Source organism: Rana temporaria, chromosome 1 (assembly GCF_905171775.1).
Source record: "Rana temporaria chromosome 1, aRanTem1.1, whole genome shotgun sequence".
In the NCBI taxonomy this organism is placed as follows: Eukaryota; Metazoa; Chordata; class Amphibia; order Anura; family Ranidae; genus Rana; species Rana temporaria.
The window spans coordinates 561932300-561954168 of NC_053489.1; the positions used below are offsets into that span (position 1 = coordinate 561932300).

Consider the following 21869-nt stretch of genomic DNA (forward strand, 5'->3'; position numbering starts at 1 on the left):
TGCTTTAGAGCGTGTGCAACATTTCTAGCACTAGACCTCCTCTGTAACTCGAAAATAGTAACCTGTAGAAAAATTTAAAGCGTCGCCTATGGAGATTTTTAAGTACCGAAATCTGGCGCCATTCCACGAGTGTGCGCAATTTTAAAGTATGACATGTTAGGTATCCATTTACTCGGCGTAACATCACCTTTCACATTATACAAAAAAATTGGGCTAACTTTTATCGTTTTGTTATTTTTAATTCATGAAACCGTTTTTTTCCCCCAAAAAAGGCATTTGAAAAATGATTGCGCAAATACTGTGCGAGAAAAAAAAAGTTGCAATGACCGCCATTTTATTCCAGAATAGGCCCGGTGGAGAAATGGTTAAACTCCCTTTCATTTTCAATAAATGTATATTATTTCATTCTATCTGCTCAATAAGTTGAAAAAATACCTGTCGACCCTGCCATAAATCTAATGAGCATTCACCTTCTACTTTGGTAATCCTGTTGCCCTATAAATACAGTACAGCACAATGGGAGAGTGTTGTCACCCTAGGACAGGAAGTGCGTTACTGGAAGAATCCCCACTTAAAAAACAAAACAAAAAAAAGCCTGATAAAAAAAAAAAAAAAAAAAGAAGAAGTATTACAACCACCAAATAAAAAGATAAGCTGCATTACAGTAGATTACATTTTTGTCTTCGCTTTAGACACTTTAGCTTGCGAGAAATAATTCAGTACTACACACTGCTATTTAAATAAATTCACTTTAACAATAGTTACGAAATCATCTGTAAAGAATAAAGATAGGAATACAAAACAAAAACAAGTTTACAAACTGAGAATTTTTTTTTTACATTCTAGAGGGAAATAAATATAGTAGTTTGGCAACCGTCTTCACAGAAAAAATTAAAAAGAATAAAAATTGTAAAACATGTAACAAACAGATACCTGTAATAAATAAGTGCATTCTGGAAGGACAGCCTTTTAATAATCAAAATATAGTTAAGTATTTAAAATACAAAATAAATAAGCCTCACCCCACATCACATACTTCTTAAGACAAGAAATGTCACAGTAGCAGCAAGGAATGTTAAAGCCCATCTCTAGCCAAAATGTTTTATTTTTTTTTAACAAGTAGAATTTTTAATTTTTATTTTGCATAGAGCAGGAGGGAGTTAGAGCCTCTGTCAGTTTCTATTGATATCTGCATCCCAAATGTGGGAGATCTCCTTTCACTTCCTGCCAAGACGTGATGGTAAATCTCTAACAGGGTCGCAGACCAAAACACACACATTTTTAGCAGCGTTTGGAGAATGACAACGTCTGGCCATGTTTTCATTGCTGTCTGTGCGACGACCAAATTCTTACTGCAGATGCCGCAAAACAGGAAGTGGGAATAAATCTCACCAATGGGGTCAGAGACTGAAAAAAAAAAAATGTTATATATATATATATATATATATATATATATATATATATATATATATATATATATATATATATATATATATATAAAAATTCTCCCCTGCTCAATTTTAAACTGAAAAAGAAAATGTGGCTTGAGTTTGGCTTTAAAAGGCAACTCGGTCACCAGAAAAAAAAAATAAAAAATAAAAGGCACTCTGTAAAAAAAAAAAAAAGAATTTCAATGTGTACCAGCCTTGTGAGTGGTGACGGGAATCTTCGCAGGGTTATGCTACCGTAATAATGTTGAGCATCCAACACACTCCCAGCAACATCTACTGAACACTTTGGTTCCACATGCTGGCCATCATGTCACTTTATCTTTGCAGGGATGTAGTCACAATGTAGTCACCGGTGGCTGAAACTGCAGAAGTGTGCTGAATGCGGAAGACTCTTTGGCCAGTAAACATTAGAACACTTTTTTTTCAGGGTGCCAGTTACTTTATTTTCTGGTGACATCACTTTAAAAATTACACCAATTTACAGGAGGACTTCATAAGAATGCTGGGGATCTGTGGAAACATTGGCTCATAAGCACCATCACATCCATGCTGCTCGTGCGTTGCAGGATTTCGAGGGCCGGAGTAAAGCACCATTACTGCCCATGCGACCACTGCGACTGCTGGCACTCGACACCCTAGAGAGCCCAGCTAAAATGGAGAGAAAGAAAACAAATATATATATGAAATCACCTTCGCACAGGCTAATGGCATACAGGATTTAAGACAGGCAGAAACGTATCAGTCCTATTCTAGATTTTTTTTTTTACATTTTACATCACTTTCTGTCTCAGACTTTGGTTACTGGGACACATGAAATGGGTGAAACTCCCCAGCAGGACAACAATCGACAACAAACAAAATGAAAAAAACATGAGTTTAAAGGGACTGGATCACACCACAAAAACAGACTCCAGATCCATTTCATCTGTTCTTTGTATGCGTGATTAACGTGTTTTTGATGAGTTTCCGGATGCATTCCAGATGCTTTTTTCCTGTTTTTTATTTATTCACTGTACTGGGGTCGGTGCATTTGTTATGCGTTTTTTAAATGCGTTTCAGTGCATTCTGGTGCATTTTTGATGTGTTTTACTGCGTTCCAGTACAATTCAGTGCATGAAAAGTGCAGCATGTTCTATTTTTCTGGAACTGACTGCACTGGTGTAAAGTTTGCCATTGGAAACCATATTACCTACTTTTCATGCATTTTTATGCAGAAAAAAAAAAAAAGCACTGGGTTGCATGCTGTGTGAGCTGGCCCCAACTATTTCCTACTCCATTTTAACCCCCCCCCCCCCCCCAAAAAAACCCCACACACACATTTTACTATAAATATACCGTATTTTACAGGGTTGTCAGTAGACACTGAGAAATCGGTCATATTCCTACTTACAATGGATATAAAAAGTCTACACACCCCTGTTAGAATTTCAGGCTTCTGTGATGTAAAAAATTGAGATAAAGATAAAACCATCTCAGAACTTTTTGCACTTTTAATTTGACCTATAAAGTGTACAACTCAATAGAAAAACAAAAAATGAAATATTTTAGAGGGAAGTAAAAAAAATTTAATCAAAAAAAATTTTGGTTGCATACGTGTGCACACCCTCTTAAAACCGGGGATGTAGCAGTGTTCAGAATTAAGCAAATCACATTCAAACACATGTTAAGGCTGGGTTCACACTTGTCCGACAAACGGTCCTACATTGGGAGCTCATGTAGCATGACGTGTGAAAATCAATGTTTCCCTATGAGAGCTGTCTTAACTGGTCCTACACAAGTCGGTCCGACTTTGAAAATGCTCCCTGTACTACTTTTGGTCCTACATTGATCCTACTTCAACCCATTCAATATTATTGAAGTCGGACCAAAGTAGTATCCTGTTCATGAAAGTAGGATGGATGTAGGACCAATGTAGGATAAATGTAGGATAAATGTAGGACCAATGTAGCAGAGCAAAGTAGGATGAAATTAGTGTAGTAGTGTGAACCCAGCCTAAATAGGAATCAGTACACACCTGCCATCATTTAAAGTGCCTCTGATTAGCCCCAAATAAAGTTTAGCTGTTCTAGTAGGTCTTTCCTCACATTATCTTAGTCGCATCCTGTACCAAAAGCCATGGTCCGCAGAGAGCTTCCAAAGCATCAGAAATTGTTAAAAGGTAGGTATCAGTCAGAAGGTTACAAACATTTTTCCCAAGGCATTAGCGATACCATGGAACACAGTGAAGACAGTCATCAAGTGGAGAAAATGTGGCACAACAGTGACATTACCAAGAACTGGAAATCCCTCCAAAATTGATGAAAAGATGAGAAAAAAAAAAAAAAATGGCAAGGGAGGTTGCCAAGAGGCCTACAGCAACATTAAATGAGCAGCAGGAATATCTGGCAAGTATTGGCTGTGTGGTACATGTGACAACAATCTCCAGTAGTCCATCTCTGGGAGACCTTTTCTTATGAAGAAAAACATCCAAGCCCGGCTAAATTTTGCAAAAACACATCTGAAGTCTCCCAAAAGCATGTGGAAAAAGTTGATGAAACCAAGGTTGAACTTTTTGAATTCCAAAAGATAGGTTTGGCGCAAAAACACTGTGCATCAAAAAAAAGACCTTTTCTTATGAAGAAAAACATCCAAGCCCGGCTAAATTTTGCAAAAACACATCTGAAGTCTCCCAAAAGCATGTGGAAAAAGTTGATGAAACCAAGGTTGAACTTTTTGAATTCCAAAAGATAGGTTTGGCGCAAAAACACTGTGCATCAAAAAAAAGAACACCATACCCACAGTGAAGCATGGTGGTGGCAGCATCATGCTTTGGAGCTGGAACAGGGGCCTTAGTCACGGAAGAATTCCAAATGCCAGTCAATCTTGGCACAAAACCGGAATCTGAAAGAACGTAATTTTTCAGCATGACAATGACCCAAAAGCATACATCCAAATCCACAAAGGAATGGCTTTACCAGAAGATTAATGTTTTGGAATGGCCCAGCCAGAGCCCAGACCTGAATCTGATTGAAAATCTGTGGGGTGATCTGAAGAGGGCTGTGCACAGGAGATGCCTTCACATTCCAACAGCTGTGGAGTGTTTTTGCAAAGAAGAGTGGGCTACACTACACTACTTTCATTGTCAAGTCAAGATGTGCCATGCTGATAGACTCATACCCAAAAAGACTGAGTGCTGCAATAAAATGAAAAGGTGCTTTAACAAAGGATTAGTGTAAGTGTGTGCACACTTATGCAACCATATTATTTTAGTCTTTAATTTTTACTTTCCTCCACCTAAAAGATTTCAGTTTGTTTTTCAACTGAGTTGTACAGTTTATAGGTCCCAGGTGGAAAGAGTTCTGAAATTATTTATCTTTGTCTCTTTTTTTTTTTACATCACAGAAACCTGAAATTTTAACAGGGGTGTGTAGACTTTATCTACTGTAGAAGCTGCATTCTGTTACAAATCCATCTCAGGCTAAAATGTTTTTTGCTCGTGACTCGCAATTAAAAACAGGAAATTAAGGGAAATATGTGACCAGAACATAATTTTAGAGGAAATCTTCCATGAAAGAAATCGTAACATGGGTTTAAGCCCCCGTTCACACTGAATGCAGCTTTAAAAATCACGCTGCACATGAAATTGACAAAAATAGTGCAGGAACCTTTTATAATCTGCTCCTGGTCTCTACCCGTGTAAACGGATTGACAATTCACGAGTCTCTAGGACCGCCTCATCCCTTCATATTTGCATGACGTGATGTAAACACAGGACCACAAAGCATCAAGGGACTTGTATTTCAATAAACCAGCCAAAATGGAAAAATTACAATGGACACTTCAACAACCCCTTCTTACAGAACCTGGTTGTCAGGGCACAGGTATTTTTAGGCACTGCTGAATTTGTAGTGGCTGATCGGACAGCCTTAAAAGGGGAAAAAAAACACCCATCATTTACAGCCAAGGAAGTTGCTTCTGTTTGATCTGCAACTGTCATGGTGCGGCACATATGATCAGTTATGACACCAGCTATTTGATAGCTGGGTTGAGCACACAAGCAAATGTGACAGCAATCCTGGCATTCCAGGAATGTCACGGTTTTAAACCGTTAAAGCGATTGTTTAGTTCCACTTTATGATTTACTCAGGGGCTCTGAGCTTCAGCAAAATGAAGTTCATGCTTTTCTTCTGATTTATACCTATGCCTTCCCAATGGGGTCTACGGAGGGGGATGTATATATGTATCTAGGTCTTTTCACTCAGCCCACTATCATTATACCACAAATACAGCCATTAGGATGGGCCGTTCTGCCTGTGTGCGATCCTCGTGAGCTGCAGTCTACATGACCCGAGCATGGTTTACCTGGCAGCCATTTTATCCATTCCACCAGTTTCCTGGGAATTATACCACCATTTCCCGCTTTTCTGCCATTGGCAATCCATCTGTGGCCATCAATGTGGGGGGGGGGGGCACACTCCTACGGGGCACACTGCCATATCTTATGTGAAGTAGCCATACACTGCGAGTACGAATGTTTCCCATGCTATGTATGATATTTCTGTAATGTTATCATACGCTATTGTACAATGTATGTACACTTATATACCTGTTATTCATATTCTTAGAGCAGGAGTCTCCAAACTGCGGCTCAAGGGCCAGATGTGGCCCTTTGCTAGCCTTTATCCAGCCCTTGGGGCACTATTCCTCCCATTGACACCCACAATGGGGCACTATTTCTTCCACCAATACCAATGATGGGATACAATTTCTCCTCTTCCTTTTGACCACCAATCCTGAGGCCATATTTATTGTCACTGATGTCTGGCCTGGGACATTTTCTGCCCCTACTAGCCACAATCCGACCCTCCTTAAGTCTGAAGGACAATACACTGGCCCTTTGTTTGAAAAGTTTGGAGACCCCTGTCTTGTACTTAGTCTCCATCTTCCCCCGATGTTGGAATTTACCCTACATTCCGTAACATGTTTGAAACTGCTGGGTAAACCCCTCCATTGGTTGGGTCCATACCTACACGAGACATACCTGGGTCTCCCTTATTAGTTCAGAGTACTGTACACATTGTATGGTGATTCTCCATTTTTTTTATTGGAAATTGTGAGGTTTATCATGGTTTAAACATTTGAATAAAAGTAAATAAAAATGTGTCACTTCGGCCCCTTTCACACGTGCGGACCGTATGTCCGCTTTTTCATCCATCCGTTTGCGGATGAAAAAGGGACATACATTGGTTCCTATGTGATTGCGGGTGTCAGCGGATGAACATCCGCTGACACCCGTAATTGTCCGCCTCCGCAAACATCCGATTTTGCAGACGGAAGAAGATCCTATTTTTTTCTTCCGTCATCGGATGAACATGGACATACGGTCCGTGTTCATCTGCTCCCCCCGTAGGGGAGAACGGAGAAAAGACAGGGCGGTCCCTGCACAGTGTGCGGAGACTGCCCTGTCATCCGACGGCTCAGCTGGGATATACGAAGCGATCCCCACTGAGCTTACGGACATACGGAGGCGGGTCATTACTGATCCGCCCCGTGTGAAAGGGCCCTTATACTTTTGTTACTCTATTACCTACTGCCTGAAAAGTCTCCCATTAGGGGTTCTTTCTTGTATGTCTATGTAATCAGTGATTTGGAAGTCAGTCTTTGGACTGTTTTAACACCAAGATATTTTTTTTTGTTCAATTCCAAGAAGGCGGCCTCCCAGCTACTACACTTCTGTACAAAACACACATACACAAAAATACAACCAAAGTCCAAGACAAGACTTTCCAGCCAACTATTTATATTAGTGGTAATAAGAGAGCCATATAAACATGTGAAAGGGGATGAAAAAGAGCCCACACACACACACACAGCCGTCGTAAACTAAACCTAAGTGACACGGCCTTTGTTCAGTCTGACCTTACGCCGTGGAAATTGGGTAATTGAACATTGGTGAATGTGAAACAGCAGCTTTCTTCACTCTATTCATTACATTCTGTCATGTTCTACTCTTAAAATTAAAACCCGATCGGTTGCTAAGGAAATCACCTTTCTTTCTCATTTATACAACGACTCATAAAGAGAAAAAGACAATGGTACACCAGTAAGAGCTACACAGTGAAATATCAATGATTCTCAAGTCTGAACATTTACCGGATGATGAAGAGGTGCTCAGTCGGCTTACAGATGCCTTTCCAGGCCTTGGAGATGATGCTGTGGAGCTCAAATATCCTGCTTGGCGCTGATAGTCCATGAGTTGCTCGGAACGGGTCATACCAACCGTTGGCTTCACTGTCTCTAGTCTCTTTAACAAAGCCTGCAAGACAATAAAGCATCATTGACATGTTTAGTATAGATGGCCTAGGTCGGTGGTCTCCAAACTGCGGCTCTCTCTTATCCAGCCCTTGGGGGAATTTTCCATCCACTGACACCAACAATTGGCCTTGCGTCCTCCCACTGAAAGAAAAGGGGCACTATTTTTCCGAATGACAGCAACAATGCGGCACAATTCCTCCCAATGTCACCAACGATGGGGCATAGTTTATTCCCTCACTCCAGCCCCCCCCCCCCCCTCCCCCTCTGTCTGAAGGCCAGTATATTGACCCTTTGTTTAAAAAGTTTGGAGACCCCTGATCTAGATGAAAACTAAAAATATACATGTATTTGGCTGTGGAAAATGTAATCACCCTGAAGGGAAAAGTACACATAACAGCATGGGATAATTTAATACGGTTTATGAAAGTATCACTCCTGTATGCACCATGTATAATAAAGAAAAAATGTGACTATATTATAACACAGTAGGGTCTATGTTGAAAACATTTGTAGGACGAAGGTCAACTAACTAATCGATTATGAAATTAAATCGATTACAATTTTCATAATCGATTAATCGGCCAGTAACCTAATGGGGTAAAAAAAACTAAAATTAGCCCTTTTATAGTACAAAAAAAGCAAATCGCTACTGTAAATATTACTTTCACTGTCCCACAGTAAAAAAGAGCCCCTTACAGTAGCGATTATTTGCTCTTTTTGTACTTATTTTTGTTTTTTTTTAACCCCATTATGTTACTAAACATCTCAGGCCTGGGGTCACACCTATGTTTTTTGCAGAAAAACACTACAGTTCATTTATATGTTTTCCGATGGGACACGTTCACATCCATGATTTTTTTCAGCTGCTGCGTATTTGGAAAGGGCAAGGACTTAACGCAAAACGGTGCTATTTTTTTTTTTGGTTCAATAGACTTCAATGGAGAAGCTGCAGAAAAACATGGAATGTGTTTTTGCAGCAATTTGGGTTTTGTAATCTGCCCAACAACAAATTGGCCCAAAAAAATATACATTTTTCTTTTAAGGCTATTATCCGATTAACCGAAACAATAATCGGCCAACTAATCGATTATAAAAATAATCGTTAGTTGCAGCCCTACACAGCAGATTGTGCAATCCATTTGATTAATGACCTTGAAAGAAAAGTAGTTACACTGTGTAAGACTATGGCAGGAGGTACCAATTATCTATCTACATGCTGGGCATTTCTTGAACAGTTAGCTTGGTCGGAGTTCCCCAGCTGGTAACAGGAGATGTGACAAATGCCCCAATTTGCCTGGTACATATGTCAGCAGGCGATACCATCCTTTAGACACAGATGTAAGATGATTTCACATTAACTTGTCAAAACGCAGCTTTCAAGGATGATGGGTGAATCATCAGCAATGAAGACAACTATTGTTTTAACATGGCATATGAAAAAATTCCAAAAACCTTAATTTTTAAAGAAAATCCAAGGTGATGATCTAGCAGTGAGCAATTCTATCCAACACTTACTGTGATGTATAACAACCTCTCTGCCACCATCAAATTCAAATATTCATATGAAAAGGGTTTTTTTTTTCCTTCTTAGCACTTAAACTAAACTTGTCATTAAAGAAATATTGAAGTTACACTTCATGAACGTGATCACCTTGTGTAAATGATAATTGCCTGGCTGTCACGCCGACTCAGATTTGAAAGTCAGTTCTTACATACTTGTTCTTGGTTTGTGAATCGAAGTATCAAGGTAAGAGAATCAATATGACAGCCAATCACAATTGCAACTGGGGCTGGTAATGGCAGACTTGTGTTCCCACCACCGGCCTGAACATCTAAAAAAGCTAAAAACTTAGCAAATGTATAAGCAGAGGACCAGGAGGCCACCTTATGGACAGAAGAAGCCTTTCTCTAATGGCTGGGACTGGAGCGGAAGGGAAGAAGTATCATTACCATCATTACAAGACCTCTACTTTTTTTCATTCCTTTGAGGTCAAACAAAACCGACATGAGGGGGATAGCCGTGGCCATGTGAACATTTCTAGAATTTTAGCCATGTTGGAAATCCCAAACTGAGAAGAAACCTCTATGAAAAGCCCAATACATGATTTGTACCCAAAAATGTCATGACTACAAGATCGTGGCTTGATCAAAAATCTAAGATCTAATCATTATGAATATAAAGTTCATTTTGCTATAATACTAATAGATATGGGATGATACTCATTGGAGCTGAACATCATCTGCTCCACTGGTGGAACTCTATTGATCTTACAAGTTTTTGTTTCCACGTAGAGGAAACTTGCTGCCTTGCGGTGTAATAATGAAGAAGTCTTCGAGCCTGTTCATCTGGGTCATTTAGCAGCGAGTGCCACTCGCACGCACTTGTTACATCACTAAGCTTGAGGCCTTTGACAGCTGGAGCACCAAGCAGCTGACTGCTACACCTGTTCCAGCTTATTTATATGACCAATGTCCTTCTTAAAATGTCACTTTCACAGCACTGTGGTCATTTTCTCATATATTTTTATGTTCTTTCATTACATCAACCAAAAAAAAAAAAAAACAATCGGCTCTACCCTGAAAAACATTAGCATAAAATGTACAGTTGCCCAAGTGCCGGGTTCACACTTGTGCGATGCCAGACATTGCATGTGCTTCAAAAAGGGAAAAAAGTGCGCTTATCAAGTGAAATATATACAGCTGCAAACTCAAATGTTTATACAAACAAAAGTGAACAAAAGTGAACAATGGAGAAAGGTGGAGTTGCGCTAGCGCAACTCCACCTTTCTCCATTGCATGTGCTTCGCACCACATTTCTGTGCAGATCACATGCAATGTCTGTGCGATGCAAATTCAGCCATACAAACTGTATGGCTGAAAACTCATTCGCACCAAAATGGTGCATGACCCTTTTCTTGGTCCGCACTGTAATCGGATAGTATGGGTGTTCACAATCATGTTATACGATTCCTGCACCATTTCACAGTTCGCATTGCGATCCGGAAACCTATCTGGGGGTGCCATTAACTTTGTATTGACACCTGCAGTGGTTCGCAGAGGGCAGTGTGAACCGCCGGCGAATCAGGTGTGATGCAGAAACCTGCACTGGAATCGCGCTGGTTCCCGCATCGCATAAAATGCACAAAAATAAAAACCTTCTGACTTTACAATCCCTTTAATACCATAAATATTAAACATATTATTCGATTTTTACTCCTATGAAATGAGTTTGGCAATGCTAAAGAAATGCATTACAATTTAACTAAACCCATTAGTTTTTAGTCAACGATAATGTACTGGAGATTTTAGTCGACTAAAATTAAAAAAGGTAATTTTGGTCAAAAGACTGAAACGAAAATCGAAATTTGTCATCAAAATTTAAGTATAACTAAAAAGGTCCAAAAAAAATATCAATGTGCGATTAAAACGAAATAGAATGTAAAATATGTCCGTCTTGGTTTGTCATGCAAATATATAGAGAAATGTATCTGCTCCCCCTCCAGCACATCAGCTTCCTTCATTGTGGAGACAACACGGCTTCCTTATTTTCTGAATAGATCAGTTTCCCCCTTATGCAATATGCCGTTATTCAGGGAACTACAGTGCGGTGCTGCAATGTCATTGGGGGGTGTCGCTTCCTTTCCTTAGCAGTCCTAGCACGCCACTCATCTTTGGAGATCCACCAAGACTCCGGGCACTTCTCACATTCAGTCCACCTGTACCACCCACCCATGTTCTGCCTATGCCACTGCCAACTGGATCGTGGGAACTGTAGTTCCCTGTGGTGAGATGTAGAAGCTAGCATAGCCCACTGGATCGTGGGAACTGTAGTTCCCTGTGGTGAGATGTAGATGCTAGCATAGCCCACTGGATCGTGGGAACTGTAGTTCCCTGTGGTGAGATGTAGATGCTAGCATAGCCCACTGGATCGTGGGAACTGTAGTTCCCTGTGGTGAGATGTAGATGCTAGCATAGTGGAAAGCAATGACGCGCTAGCTCTGCAAAACTTCCCACCAACGCTATCCGCATCCAGCCACGCACACACAGATGGTGGGTTAGAGCAATGCAGGTGTAAGCTGAGGCAATTATAATAATACACTAAAAATATATAGACTGCCTTTAGTTGTACTTTAACACTGCTGGATAGACTATAATGATCATTTGCATGGCCATCCATGGAGAACTACACGATCTGGATACATTGGCTCAACAGTGCTGGAATCACAACACTGTATTGTGTGCCGTCTCCCTGAAGGTCAGCTTAAAGCAAAACGCATGCTTTGTCTGTGCAGGGAAAATTCCCAGTGGCTAAACAGTGCAGTGGTGGTGGGGGTGGAAGGAAAAGGTAAGTATGTGCAGCTGGGAGGAAGTCATGAAAAAAATACACCTGTTGTATTGCCCTGCATGAATAAAGCATGGGTCCACTTTATAAAATGTGACTGCAACACTAATTTTAAACAGTTGTCCTCTAAACCATGGAGCAGAATTATAGCTGCAGATGGTGTGAATAAAGCAACTTTGATGATTAAGCAAGAAACACAAATCAGAAGAGATAGAAAGGTACTCTCTGTGAAGAAGACGATAGTACAATAAAACTTCACACAAAATATCAGGCCTGTGGCAGGAAATGAAGACCAACAACATCCTGTTTGTATGGGTCCCAGACACAAGTCAGCCATTACCAGCCAAATATTTTGCCCTTTGGTCACAGGAAATGGTTTACCCTTCAGCACACCTATTACTAGACAAGCCAAAACACTATTTCTTGATTACAATTCCTACCCATGAGTGGGAGTTGACTTTGCCATATTTACCAGGATAGACAAAGTAGAACTATAGGGAAATCCCCTTTTTTTTCCCATTTTGGCTAGAGTAAGGGAGGGTTATAACCCCTGTCAAATCATTTTTCCCCACGATATGTATCCCATTGCAGAGATTTCCCTTCATTTCCAGTCTCATTGCCAAACAGGAAGTGAAAGGAAATCTGTGAAAATTAAGGAAATTCCTTGGGAAACCCCAGGTTACCAGAAATAGTGTCCCCATTGGAAGATTTACCCTCCATTACTGCTCTGGGGACAACCCAAAATGGTGGATTTCCTTTGCTTTTCACTTTCAATGACAAATGGTAAACAGGACTAATCGAGAGGGTGAATCTCCTGAACAGGGGCACAGGCAGAAAGAATTGACAGATATTCTAATCCATCTCCACTCTATCCAAAACTAAAAAAGAAAAAAACGTTTTGCCTTTAGTTATACTTGAACTCATTTACAGAGCTCAATAATTGAATGTGTATATCTGAAGGAGCCAGAGGGGTAAGTAATCCCCCACTCTATCTATGCGCTCTGTAGGGCTCATCCTATAAACTTATAGCTACTGATATGTTCCTGCTTTAGAAAAACTAAAATCATTTACAAATCCAGAAGAGTGAATTTTGTTTGTTTTAATTTTCTATATTTGTCATTATCATTTACAAACATACAGATATTACTGTCATGCACCACTTGACAAGAATCAGTAGAATATAATCTGTATTTATGGGCTTTTTTCAGCCATCGCATTTTTTTTTCTAGTCTGAATGCACTTTTTAGACGGGACCCAATAAAAGCATAGAATTATGTTTTCTGAGTCATAGAGAGAAAAAGAATTTGGATTCTGTAACCCACAGAAATTAGATTAAATCCTATTTTTCCATGCAGTAGGCATTCAAAAGGCAGGAAAACCAAAACCACTAAAGTGCCCTGAGTACTAAGGATGCCATTGTAGAAGGCTGAAACAACTGCTGGTGTGCTACGCTGCTGCCCTCTACTGTTCAAGTTCAAGGTAAATGTATTTAGAATTTTTTTTCGAACAGGATTAACCAGGTCCAGTTAGAAGGAGCCTATAAAAGGAGAGTATAAGCCCCCTTTCACACTGAGGGCGTATTGCAGTCGCTATAGCGTTAAAAATAGCGCCTGCAATCCGCATAGGTTCAAGAATTGGGGAGAAAACTCATAACGCACTTTACAACCCTTATGCCGCGCACTGACGGTCGTTTTTTGTGATGTAATAAGACGTTTTATATCATGAAACAAACTTAATTTTAAAAAACGACGTTGCCTACACACCATTGTTTTTTCAAAAAGCTCTAGCAAAGCGCGGTTACGTTCAGCACGTACGACGGCACTCTGTTCCATTCAAGCTCGCGTCATAACTTGCTTCTGAGCATGCGTAGGTTTAAAAACGCAGTTTTAAACGTCGTTTTACCCACACACTCATTTTAAATGACACAAAAAACGATGTTTTGAAAAACGACATAAAAAAGTTGAAGCATGTTCGAATTTTTTTTTTTTACGTTTTTCAGAAGACATAAAACAACGTTTTCCCCACACACGGTCATTTTAAATGACGTTTTTAAAAATTACGTTTTTTTTCCATCACAAAAAACGACCGTGTGTGCGCGGCATAACACATTATACAGGGAAGTTCATTCTTCTACATTATACAAAGAAGTATCAAGCATTGGTCTTGAGGTTATATACATATTAGAAAATAACTCAAAGTAAACCTATCATGTATAGCAAACATATATGTTGGCTGCAATTTTCTGACTTTGGAAAAAGCTAGATAGTTGGCTCTGTTGTCCCCTCACTTCAATACTTTCTAAATCACCGACCCGGAATAAGTCCTTATTTGTACGTTTCGAATCTAAATCATGAGGATTGGATTAACAGCTAGGTTACTGGCATTTTCAAAAGATCAGCAATGGCGGACTTTATGCTTCTTTTATGACAGGTTTCCTTTAATCTGGACAGTCAGATGAAAGAGGCAGCTGCCTCACAAAGTTATACTTAATAAAATACACCAAAATTTGTGCCCTTACCAGATTTTCCCTTTCAATGCGTTGCTGCTCCCTCTGTCTGTTCAGAGCGCTATGGTAGAGACGGGAGGGGGCGCTGTTTGTTTTTTTCGGGGTCAGACTCTTGCTTTTAGACTTTGATGCTTGCCTGGACAGCTCTTTTAGCAACCTCTGGTTCTCTCGGTCTATGTGCCTGACCTCCTCGTTGCTGAAAGAGTAGTTCTTGTTTTCGATTGGTGGTTGCTCCACAGATAGGCTCCTCGGCTCCTTCTTATCAAGGTTCATAAACGCTGCATGAAAAAAAAAAAAAAATACATGAATATTGGGGTCCCAAAAAAAATAAAAAAAAATAAATGAATATTGGGGTCCCATCACTAAACAGAATTAGAACACGTTGGATTTATTTTCTATTTCAATCATATTTATTGATTTTTCAAAAGAATCGTAGAAAAATTACAAGGTGAAAAACTTTTTTCCAATGTTCCTCTTACCACAGGAAGATTTAGAGTGACTCAGAGGGGGTTATTTACGAAAGGTAAATCCACTTTGCACTACAAGTGCACTTGGAAGTGCAGTCGCTGTAGATCTGAGGGGAAGGTCTGAAATGAGGGGGAAGCTCTTCTGATTTTATCATGCAATCATGTGTAAGTTAAAATGCCGTTTCTTATTTTCCTTGCATGTCCTCCTCAAATCTACAGCAACTGCACTTCCAACTGTACTTTCAGCGCACTTTCAAGTGCACTTGCAGTGCAAAGTGGATTTGCCTTTAGTAAATCAACCCCAGAGTGTGAACCAAACGAAAGACTTGAATAAGAGCGCCCAGTAGCTCCACATTCTTGTGAGTAGGGCTCATTCACATCTGCTGCAACCGACTGCAAGCAGCTCTGAAGACACAAAGCTCTTGAACTTTCTGGTGGTAATGAAGCTTGTGTGCCACTCCTGCCTCACACCCATTCCAACTAGCCAAGCAGGCACAGAAGGGCCAATAGGAATGTGGGAGGAAATGGACTATCTCCACCATTACCCAGAAGTGTCCAAGATTCTAAATTCGACTGTAGCAGAGGTCAATGAGAGCTGCAGCAGATATTCACACCTCTAGCTGCTTGTTCTTCAGACTTAACAAGAGCTTTTTTAGGTGTGATGCTGCGTACACACGGTCGGAATTTCCGACGACAAATGTTCGATGTGAGCTTGTCGTTGGAAAAACTGACCGTGTGTATGCTCCATCGGACATTTGCTGTTGGAATTTCCGACACCAAATGTTTGAGAGCTGGTTCTCAATTTTTCCCGACAACAAAAGTTCTTTCAATTCTTCCAAATTCCAACCGTGTGTACACAATTCAAAACGCACAAAAAAAACGACGTATGCTCGGAATCATTGAACTTATTTTTTCTCGGCTCGTTCTACGTGACCGAGTTCTTGACGTTCGGAATTTCCGACAACATTTGTGTGACTGAATGTATGCAAGACAAGTTTGAGCGAACATCCGTCGGGAAAAAAAATCCACGGTTTTGATGTCGGAATGTCCGATCGTCTGTACACGGCTTAAGAGTCAATTTAAGTGGAAGTTTACACTGAAAGAAATATGCAGACTGCCATTGATATTGGTCACCAGAAACCGGACAGCTAAGTATGCCTTAAAACCTCTTGATGTGTATTCTTGCCCCCGGTAGCTTAAAAAAATTAAATAATTATAAAAAAGATTGGAAGAGCATGGTATTTTTTTTTTTTAGCACCAGGGACAATACTTACATTGAATACAGAGTGTCCCTTGTGCTGGTAGCTGCTACTTTAGTTGAGATCTTAATTCTTCTGCCCCATACCCTCACAATGCTACCAGACACTTGTCTAGAGTAGAAGCTATACTTGCCCTTTCCACCCCCGCTCATTCACAGAAGCTGTACCATCGCTTCTCACAATGAAAAGCAATGATATAAAAAAAAAAAAAAAAAAAAAAAAAAAAAAAAAAATCGGTACTAGGGGCCATGCTTACATTAAATGAAAATGAAAGAATGAGAATTAATATGTCCTCCTATGAACATGCTCTATGAATGGAGGCGGACTTTTAGTCCCTTCATTCATCCACCCGTCCTCCATTCAAAGACCATGTTCATAGGAGGACATTTTTTATTCAACTTAAGCACGGCCCCTGGTACCGATTTAGATAATAAAAAAATATAAATAAATTGCTTTTCAATGCGAGAAGCGACAGTACAGCTTCCATAAAATGAGCAGGTGGTGGAAAGGGCTTCTGTCTTCAACAGGTTCAGTAGCTCATACCTACCCCCACAGCACCGGAAGACCACCTTTGTGACTGTATGGAGGCAGAGGAATGAAGATCTCAACAAAAGTAGAAGCCATTAGCACATGGAACACTCTTCATTCAAAAGAAGAGAAAAAAATATATATTGTTGCTTGCTCTTACTCTTCTCACAGGAGACTCAGCAGTGGGAGCCACAGGCTCCTGCTGATGTCGGTCTTATCCTGTGACGAGAGAACGGAATGCGTGGCACAGCCAGGCTCGGGAGTGCGCCTGCATGGGTGTCACATCAGCACACAGCTTGCTGAGGTGGCTCTCATAAGAAGAAAGCACACATTGCTGGTGGAGGACTCCAAAATAGGTGGTAAGGGACCACTCTGAAATATACCCTCTTATTTTAAAGCCAAAAAACACACACACACACACACACACTTTATCTTGAATATCTAAGTTTTCCACTAGAGTGAGGTAGGGTTTAGGCATCTTACGTTTTTAACGCTATATGCACTTTTATTAGGGAGATATCGTCCATTGGGCACAGCTACAGTTCAAGGAATCCCTGGCAACCTCTAAAGGAGCCCTAGAATTCACTAAACCCAAGTTGTAAATGGCTGCTTATGACCTGAGAGATACTAGCTCAACAGTAAACCCAGTGCCAGATTTTATTGGAATCAAGCTAAAGAAGTTGCATTAGTGGGCACCAAGCGCTATACAAAAACAGTGGCTAACTGCTGTCGGAGAAAATACCAAGTCTAGCGCAACTATGTACCCCGATATTAGGTTGTAGACTGGGATCTCTGATATTTACAGAGGTACCAGCATCCTCAGGCAAGTATTCCAGTTAGGTTAGAGAAAAACAAGAAACAAAAAAAAACATGAGGCCCAACATTCAAAGGAACATCTAAGCTTTGGTATCTTCTGTTCTACTCACCCCTCTGCAACACATGCACAGTATTCTGATGCTTGAGGGAATAATTGGACCAACTGTCTAGAAATCTAGGGGCAGATTCAGTAAGAGTTAGGCTGACGTATCAGTAGATACGCCGACATAACTCTGCGCCGACCTAAGTTTAAGTGTATTCTCAAACAGAGATACACTTAAACCTATCTAAGATACGACGGCTTGCGCCGTCCTGTCTTAGGGTGCAATATTTAGGCTGGCCGCTAGGTGGCGCTTCCATTGCGGTCGGCGTAGAATATGCAACTCACTAGATACGCCTATTCACGAACGTACGCACGGCCGACGCAGTACAGATACGCCGTTTACGTAACGCATTATCAGGCCTAAAGTTATTCCATCAAATAGCTGGAATAGTAATGTTAAGTATGGCCGTCCTTCCGTGTCGAAATTTGAAAATTTTACGTCGTTTGCGCAAGTCGTCCGTGAATAGGGATTTACGTCATTTACGTCCACATCGAAACCAATAGGCCCGTGCGGCATACTTTGTCGCAATGCACACTGGGATATGTAGGCAGACGGCGCATGTGCCGTTCCAAAAAAACGTCAATCACGTCAGGTCAACACAAATTAACATAGAACACGCCCCCTCAGCCCATTTTGAATTAGGCGCCCTTACGCCCGCTCGCTTTAGGCTACGCCGCCGTAACTTAGCAGGCAAGTACTTTGTGAATCGTGTACTTGCCTCGCTAACTTACGGCGGCGTAGTGTAAACACGATACACTACGCCGCCGCAAAGTTAGGGCGCTAGAAATCTTCCAGTACAATACTGTGGTGCCTCTTCAATCATTATCCCCTTCACTGGCAATTATGGTGCCGCAACATCCATTATTTACCAGTGTGTAATCTAGATAGAAGAAGTCAACGGGTAGACCATACAGCAGCTCATAGCTTATCACTTTCATTTTTTTCACAGAGCCAAGCAAAATTCAATCAGAACAAGACATCTATATAAAACAAGACGACAACCAGTAGCTACAAAGCCAATATATTGTCATCGCCTGGGTGGCCTGCCAGCCGATAGCTGAAAAAACACTGCCTACGTAGATCTCCTCCTATGGGCATCAGAATGTGAGTGTCTATGACAACAAGCAAATGGTTCCACTGAAATAATTACATATATGACTCACTTGTTTAAGGCTGAGAGAAAAAAAAAAAAAAAAAAAGGAGAAGAAGAAGCTGAATATGTAAGCTTCAGAAACAAACATCAAAAAGCTACAATGCAAAGAAAAGGCATGCTCTGTAAAAACCGAAAAGCAGGGGGAAAATCTAATGAATAGATGAACATTTGTATCACAATATTAGTCTTAAACACATCTGAATGTAAATTTACCAAAAGCATTGGGATTACATGAAAATCTGAGTACAGCACAAATCTTTCGAACTGCTAAGACTACATTTGATGATGTACAGGGCAGGATCTTAAGGCAATCTCTATTTGGACAGAGACGGGAGATTGCAACCTCTTAAGTTTTTTTTGCCCTCAGTGTCTTCCTAGGGAGATTCGTTGGGAAGGGAGGGGAACTTCTAAAAATTTGAGTTGTTACCAGAAGAGGAATAGAGGAGATGGCTTTAACATGGGGACACCTTATCCAGTGAAAGCCAAGCAGGCATTTTAGTAGGGCAGAAACAACGAACGGACATAACCGATTAGACAGTCAGCCGATTAGTTAACCCTAGTTGGCCTGCATACAGAATGCATTATTTGTTTACAGATCAGGAAATACAGTGTAGCACACATACAGCTCAGTACACCATCCACACATTTCAGTGAGTGCCTGAGAACTTATGAATTAGTTATGTTTCATGGGACATGTAGTCCTGGGCAGGAGAAGGAAGAGAGTCATTCTAAAGGCATCAACATCTGAACCCAGAAAAGCTGGGAGGTAATAAGGCAATACAATTACATTTAAAGTAAAAAAGTTTACCAGTATTGTGCATTATATTTAAAATTATTACATCCATGAAAAAAGGTCTCAGCCTTTAGTACTACGGTACTTTATTATAAACGCTATTAAACCCCCCCCCCCCCCCCCCATACAGCTTCATGTCTGACTCCCAGGTAAAATATCCTGTATATCCTACACACATAAAAATCACACATACAGACATACACACATACAAATACAGTGCATACGGAAAGTATTCATAGCGCTTCACTTTTTCCACTTTGTTATATTACAGCCTTATTCCAAAATGCATAAAAATGTATTATTTTCCCTCAAAATTCTACAAACAATACCCCATACAGTGGAACCTTGGATTTCGAGCATAAGCCGTTCCAGAATGCTTTTAATCCAAAGCACTCGCATATCAAAGTGAGTTTCCCCATAGAAGTCAATGGATACTAAAACAATTGGTTCCGCATTGAGTTCTATGGCCAGGTGATGAGTGGTGCCTGGTTTCCTCTAGATACGACGCTTGCCATTAAGGCCACAGAGTTCAATCTTTGTTTCATCAGACCAGAAAATTGTATTTCTCATGGTCTGAAAGTCCTTCAGGCGTCTTCTGGCAAACTCTAGGCAGGCTGTCATGTGCCATCCCTACAGTGAAGCATGGTGGTAGCAGCATCATGCTGTGGGGAGGATTTTCAGGGGTAGGAACTGGGAGATTAGTCAAAATCAACGGAAAGATGAATGCAGCAATTTACAGAGACATACTTGATGAAAACCTGCTCCAAAGCGCTCAGACTCGGGCAAAGGTTCAGCTTCCAACAGGACAAAAACCCTAAGCACACAGCCAAACTTTAACAAAGGAGTAGCTACGGGACAGCTCTGTAAATGTCCTAGAGTAGCCCAAACAGATCCCAGACTTGAACCCAATTGAACAACTCTGGGGAGATCTGAAAATGGCTGTGCACCAACTGATGGAGCTTGAGAGGTCCTGTGTGCCAAGCTTCTAGCATCATACGCAAAAAGACTCAAGGCTGCAATTGGTGCCAAAGGTGCTTCAACAAAGAATTGAGCAAAGGCTGTGAATATTTATGTACATGGGACTAGTTTTATTTTTCAAATCAAACTTCTTTCATGTTGTCATTATGAGGTATTGTTTGTAGAATTTTAAAGGAAAATAATGAAGAGCTGGAGAGGGGAGAAGAAGTCGGAAGAGACCCCCGGTGCTGCCTAATAAAATTACTTTAAAATGAATTACTTGTAGTGTGCTCGTTTGTCCCCACCCCCTTTCCTGACCGGCCGGGCTGCGTGCTCAGGTAAGGGTCTGGTATAGACTTTGGGGGGGGCCACGCCGTTTTTAACTTAAAATCCATACCAGACCGAAGGGCCTGGTAATGGTGTTAAAGGGGGAACCCATGCCGCGTTTTTTTTTTTTTTTAATTGGGCGTGGAGTTCCCCCTCAAGATCATCAGAGCACAAGTCGCATGCCAAAGTCAGATCAGGCAAAACGGCCTTCCGACTACAGTGATATTCAATGGGCTGAAGTAGGATCAAAGTCGGACCAAAGTAGTACAGGGAGCATTTTCTTTTTTCAAATAACAGTTTTTTTATTTTGAAAAGTTCAGTAAAAAAACAGAATAGCAGTACAAGTATATAAAAAGGTACAAAAGTGTAACAAAATATACTCCAAAGTTCACCCAGCACAGGGGAGGGACAAACACCCTCACTTTCCATCGCCGTTCCTTCCACCCATAGTGGAGTCATCTCATAGGTCAAGTGGCTCAGGGAGCATTTTCAAAGTCGAACCGACTCTCATAGGGAAACATTGATTCACACATCATGCGACATGAGCTCCCAATGTCGGAGCGTTTGTCATACCAGTGTGAACCTGGCCTTAGACATTCAAACCCCTGTGTGTCAACTTGTGCATGTTATCAGAACAAAATCACCAGGGTATTTAAACTTTTGATCAGGGTCATTTGGGTAGTTTCTGTTGTCATTATGATGTAAAAAGAGTAAACACAGTCGATTGAGAATAAATGGCTTCAGCCAAACACTAACCATAAGTGAAAGAAAAGTTTTTGTGTTATCATTCATATTCTCTGAAAAATGGGCAAGAAATCCAATTCTGCCAGGGTATGAAAACTTATGAGCACAACTGTATACATCTCTCTCTG

At 40.7% G+C, this 21869-nt stretch overlaps 1 protein-coding gene across 2 annotated transcripts in view; it reads right to left on the reverse strand.

Moving 5' to 3' along the window:
- Positions 1–1867: 1867 nt before the first annotated feature.
- CFAP97 (cilia and flagella associated protein 97) overlaps positions 1868–21869 on the reverse strand; it is a 41063-nt gene continuing 21061 nt past the window's right edge. For both annotated transcript variants that reach the window (XM_040334141.1, XM_040334147.1), the window contains exons 4-6: positions 14606–14871; positions 7584–7746; positions 1868–2099 (exon numbers count right to left, since the gene is read on the reverse strand). In XM_040334141.1, coding sequence (XP_040190075.1) covers positions 1990–2099; positions 7584–7746; positions 14606–14871 — 539 coding nt within the window. In that variant the 3' untranslated portion in view covers positions 1868–1989. The remainder of the gene's footprint in view (positions 2100–7583; positions 7747–14605; positions 14872–21869) is intronic.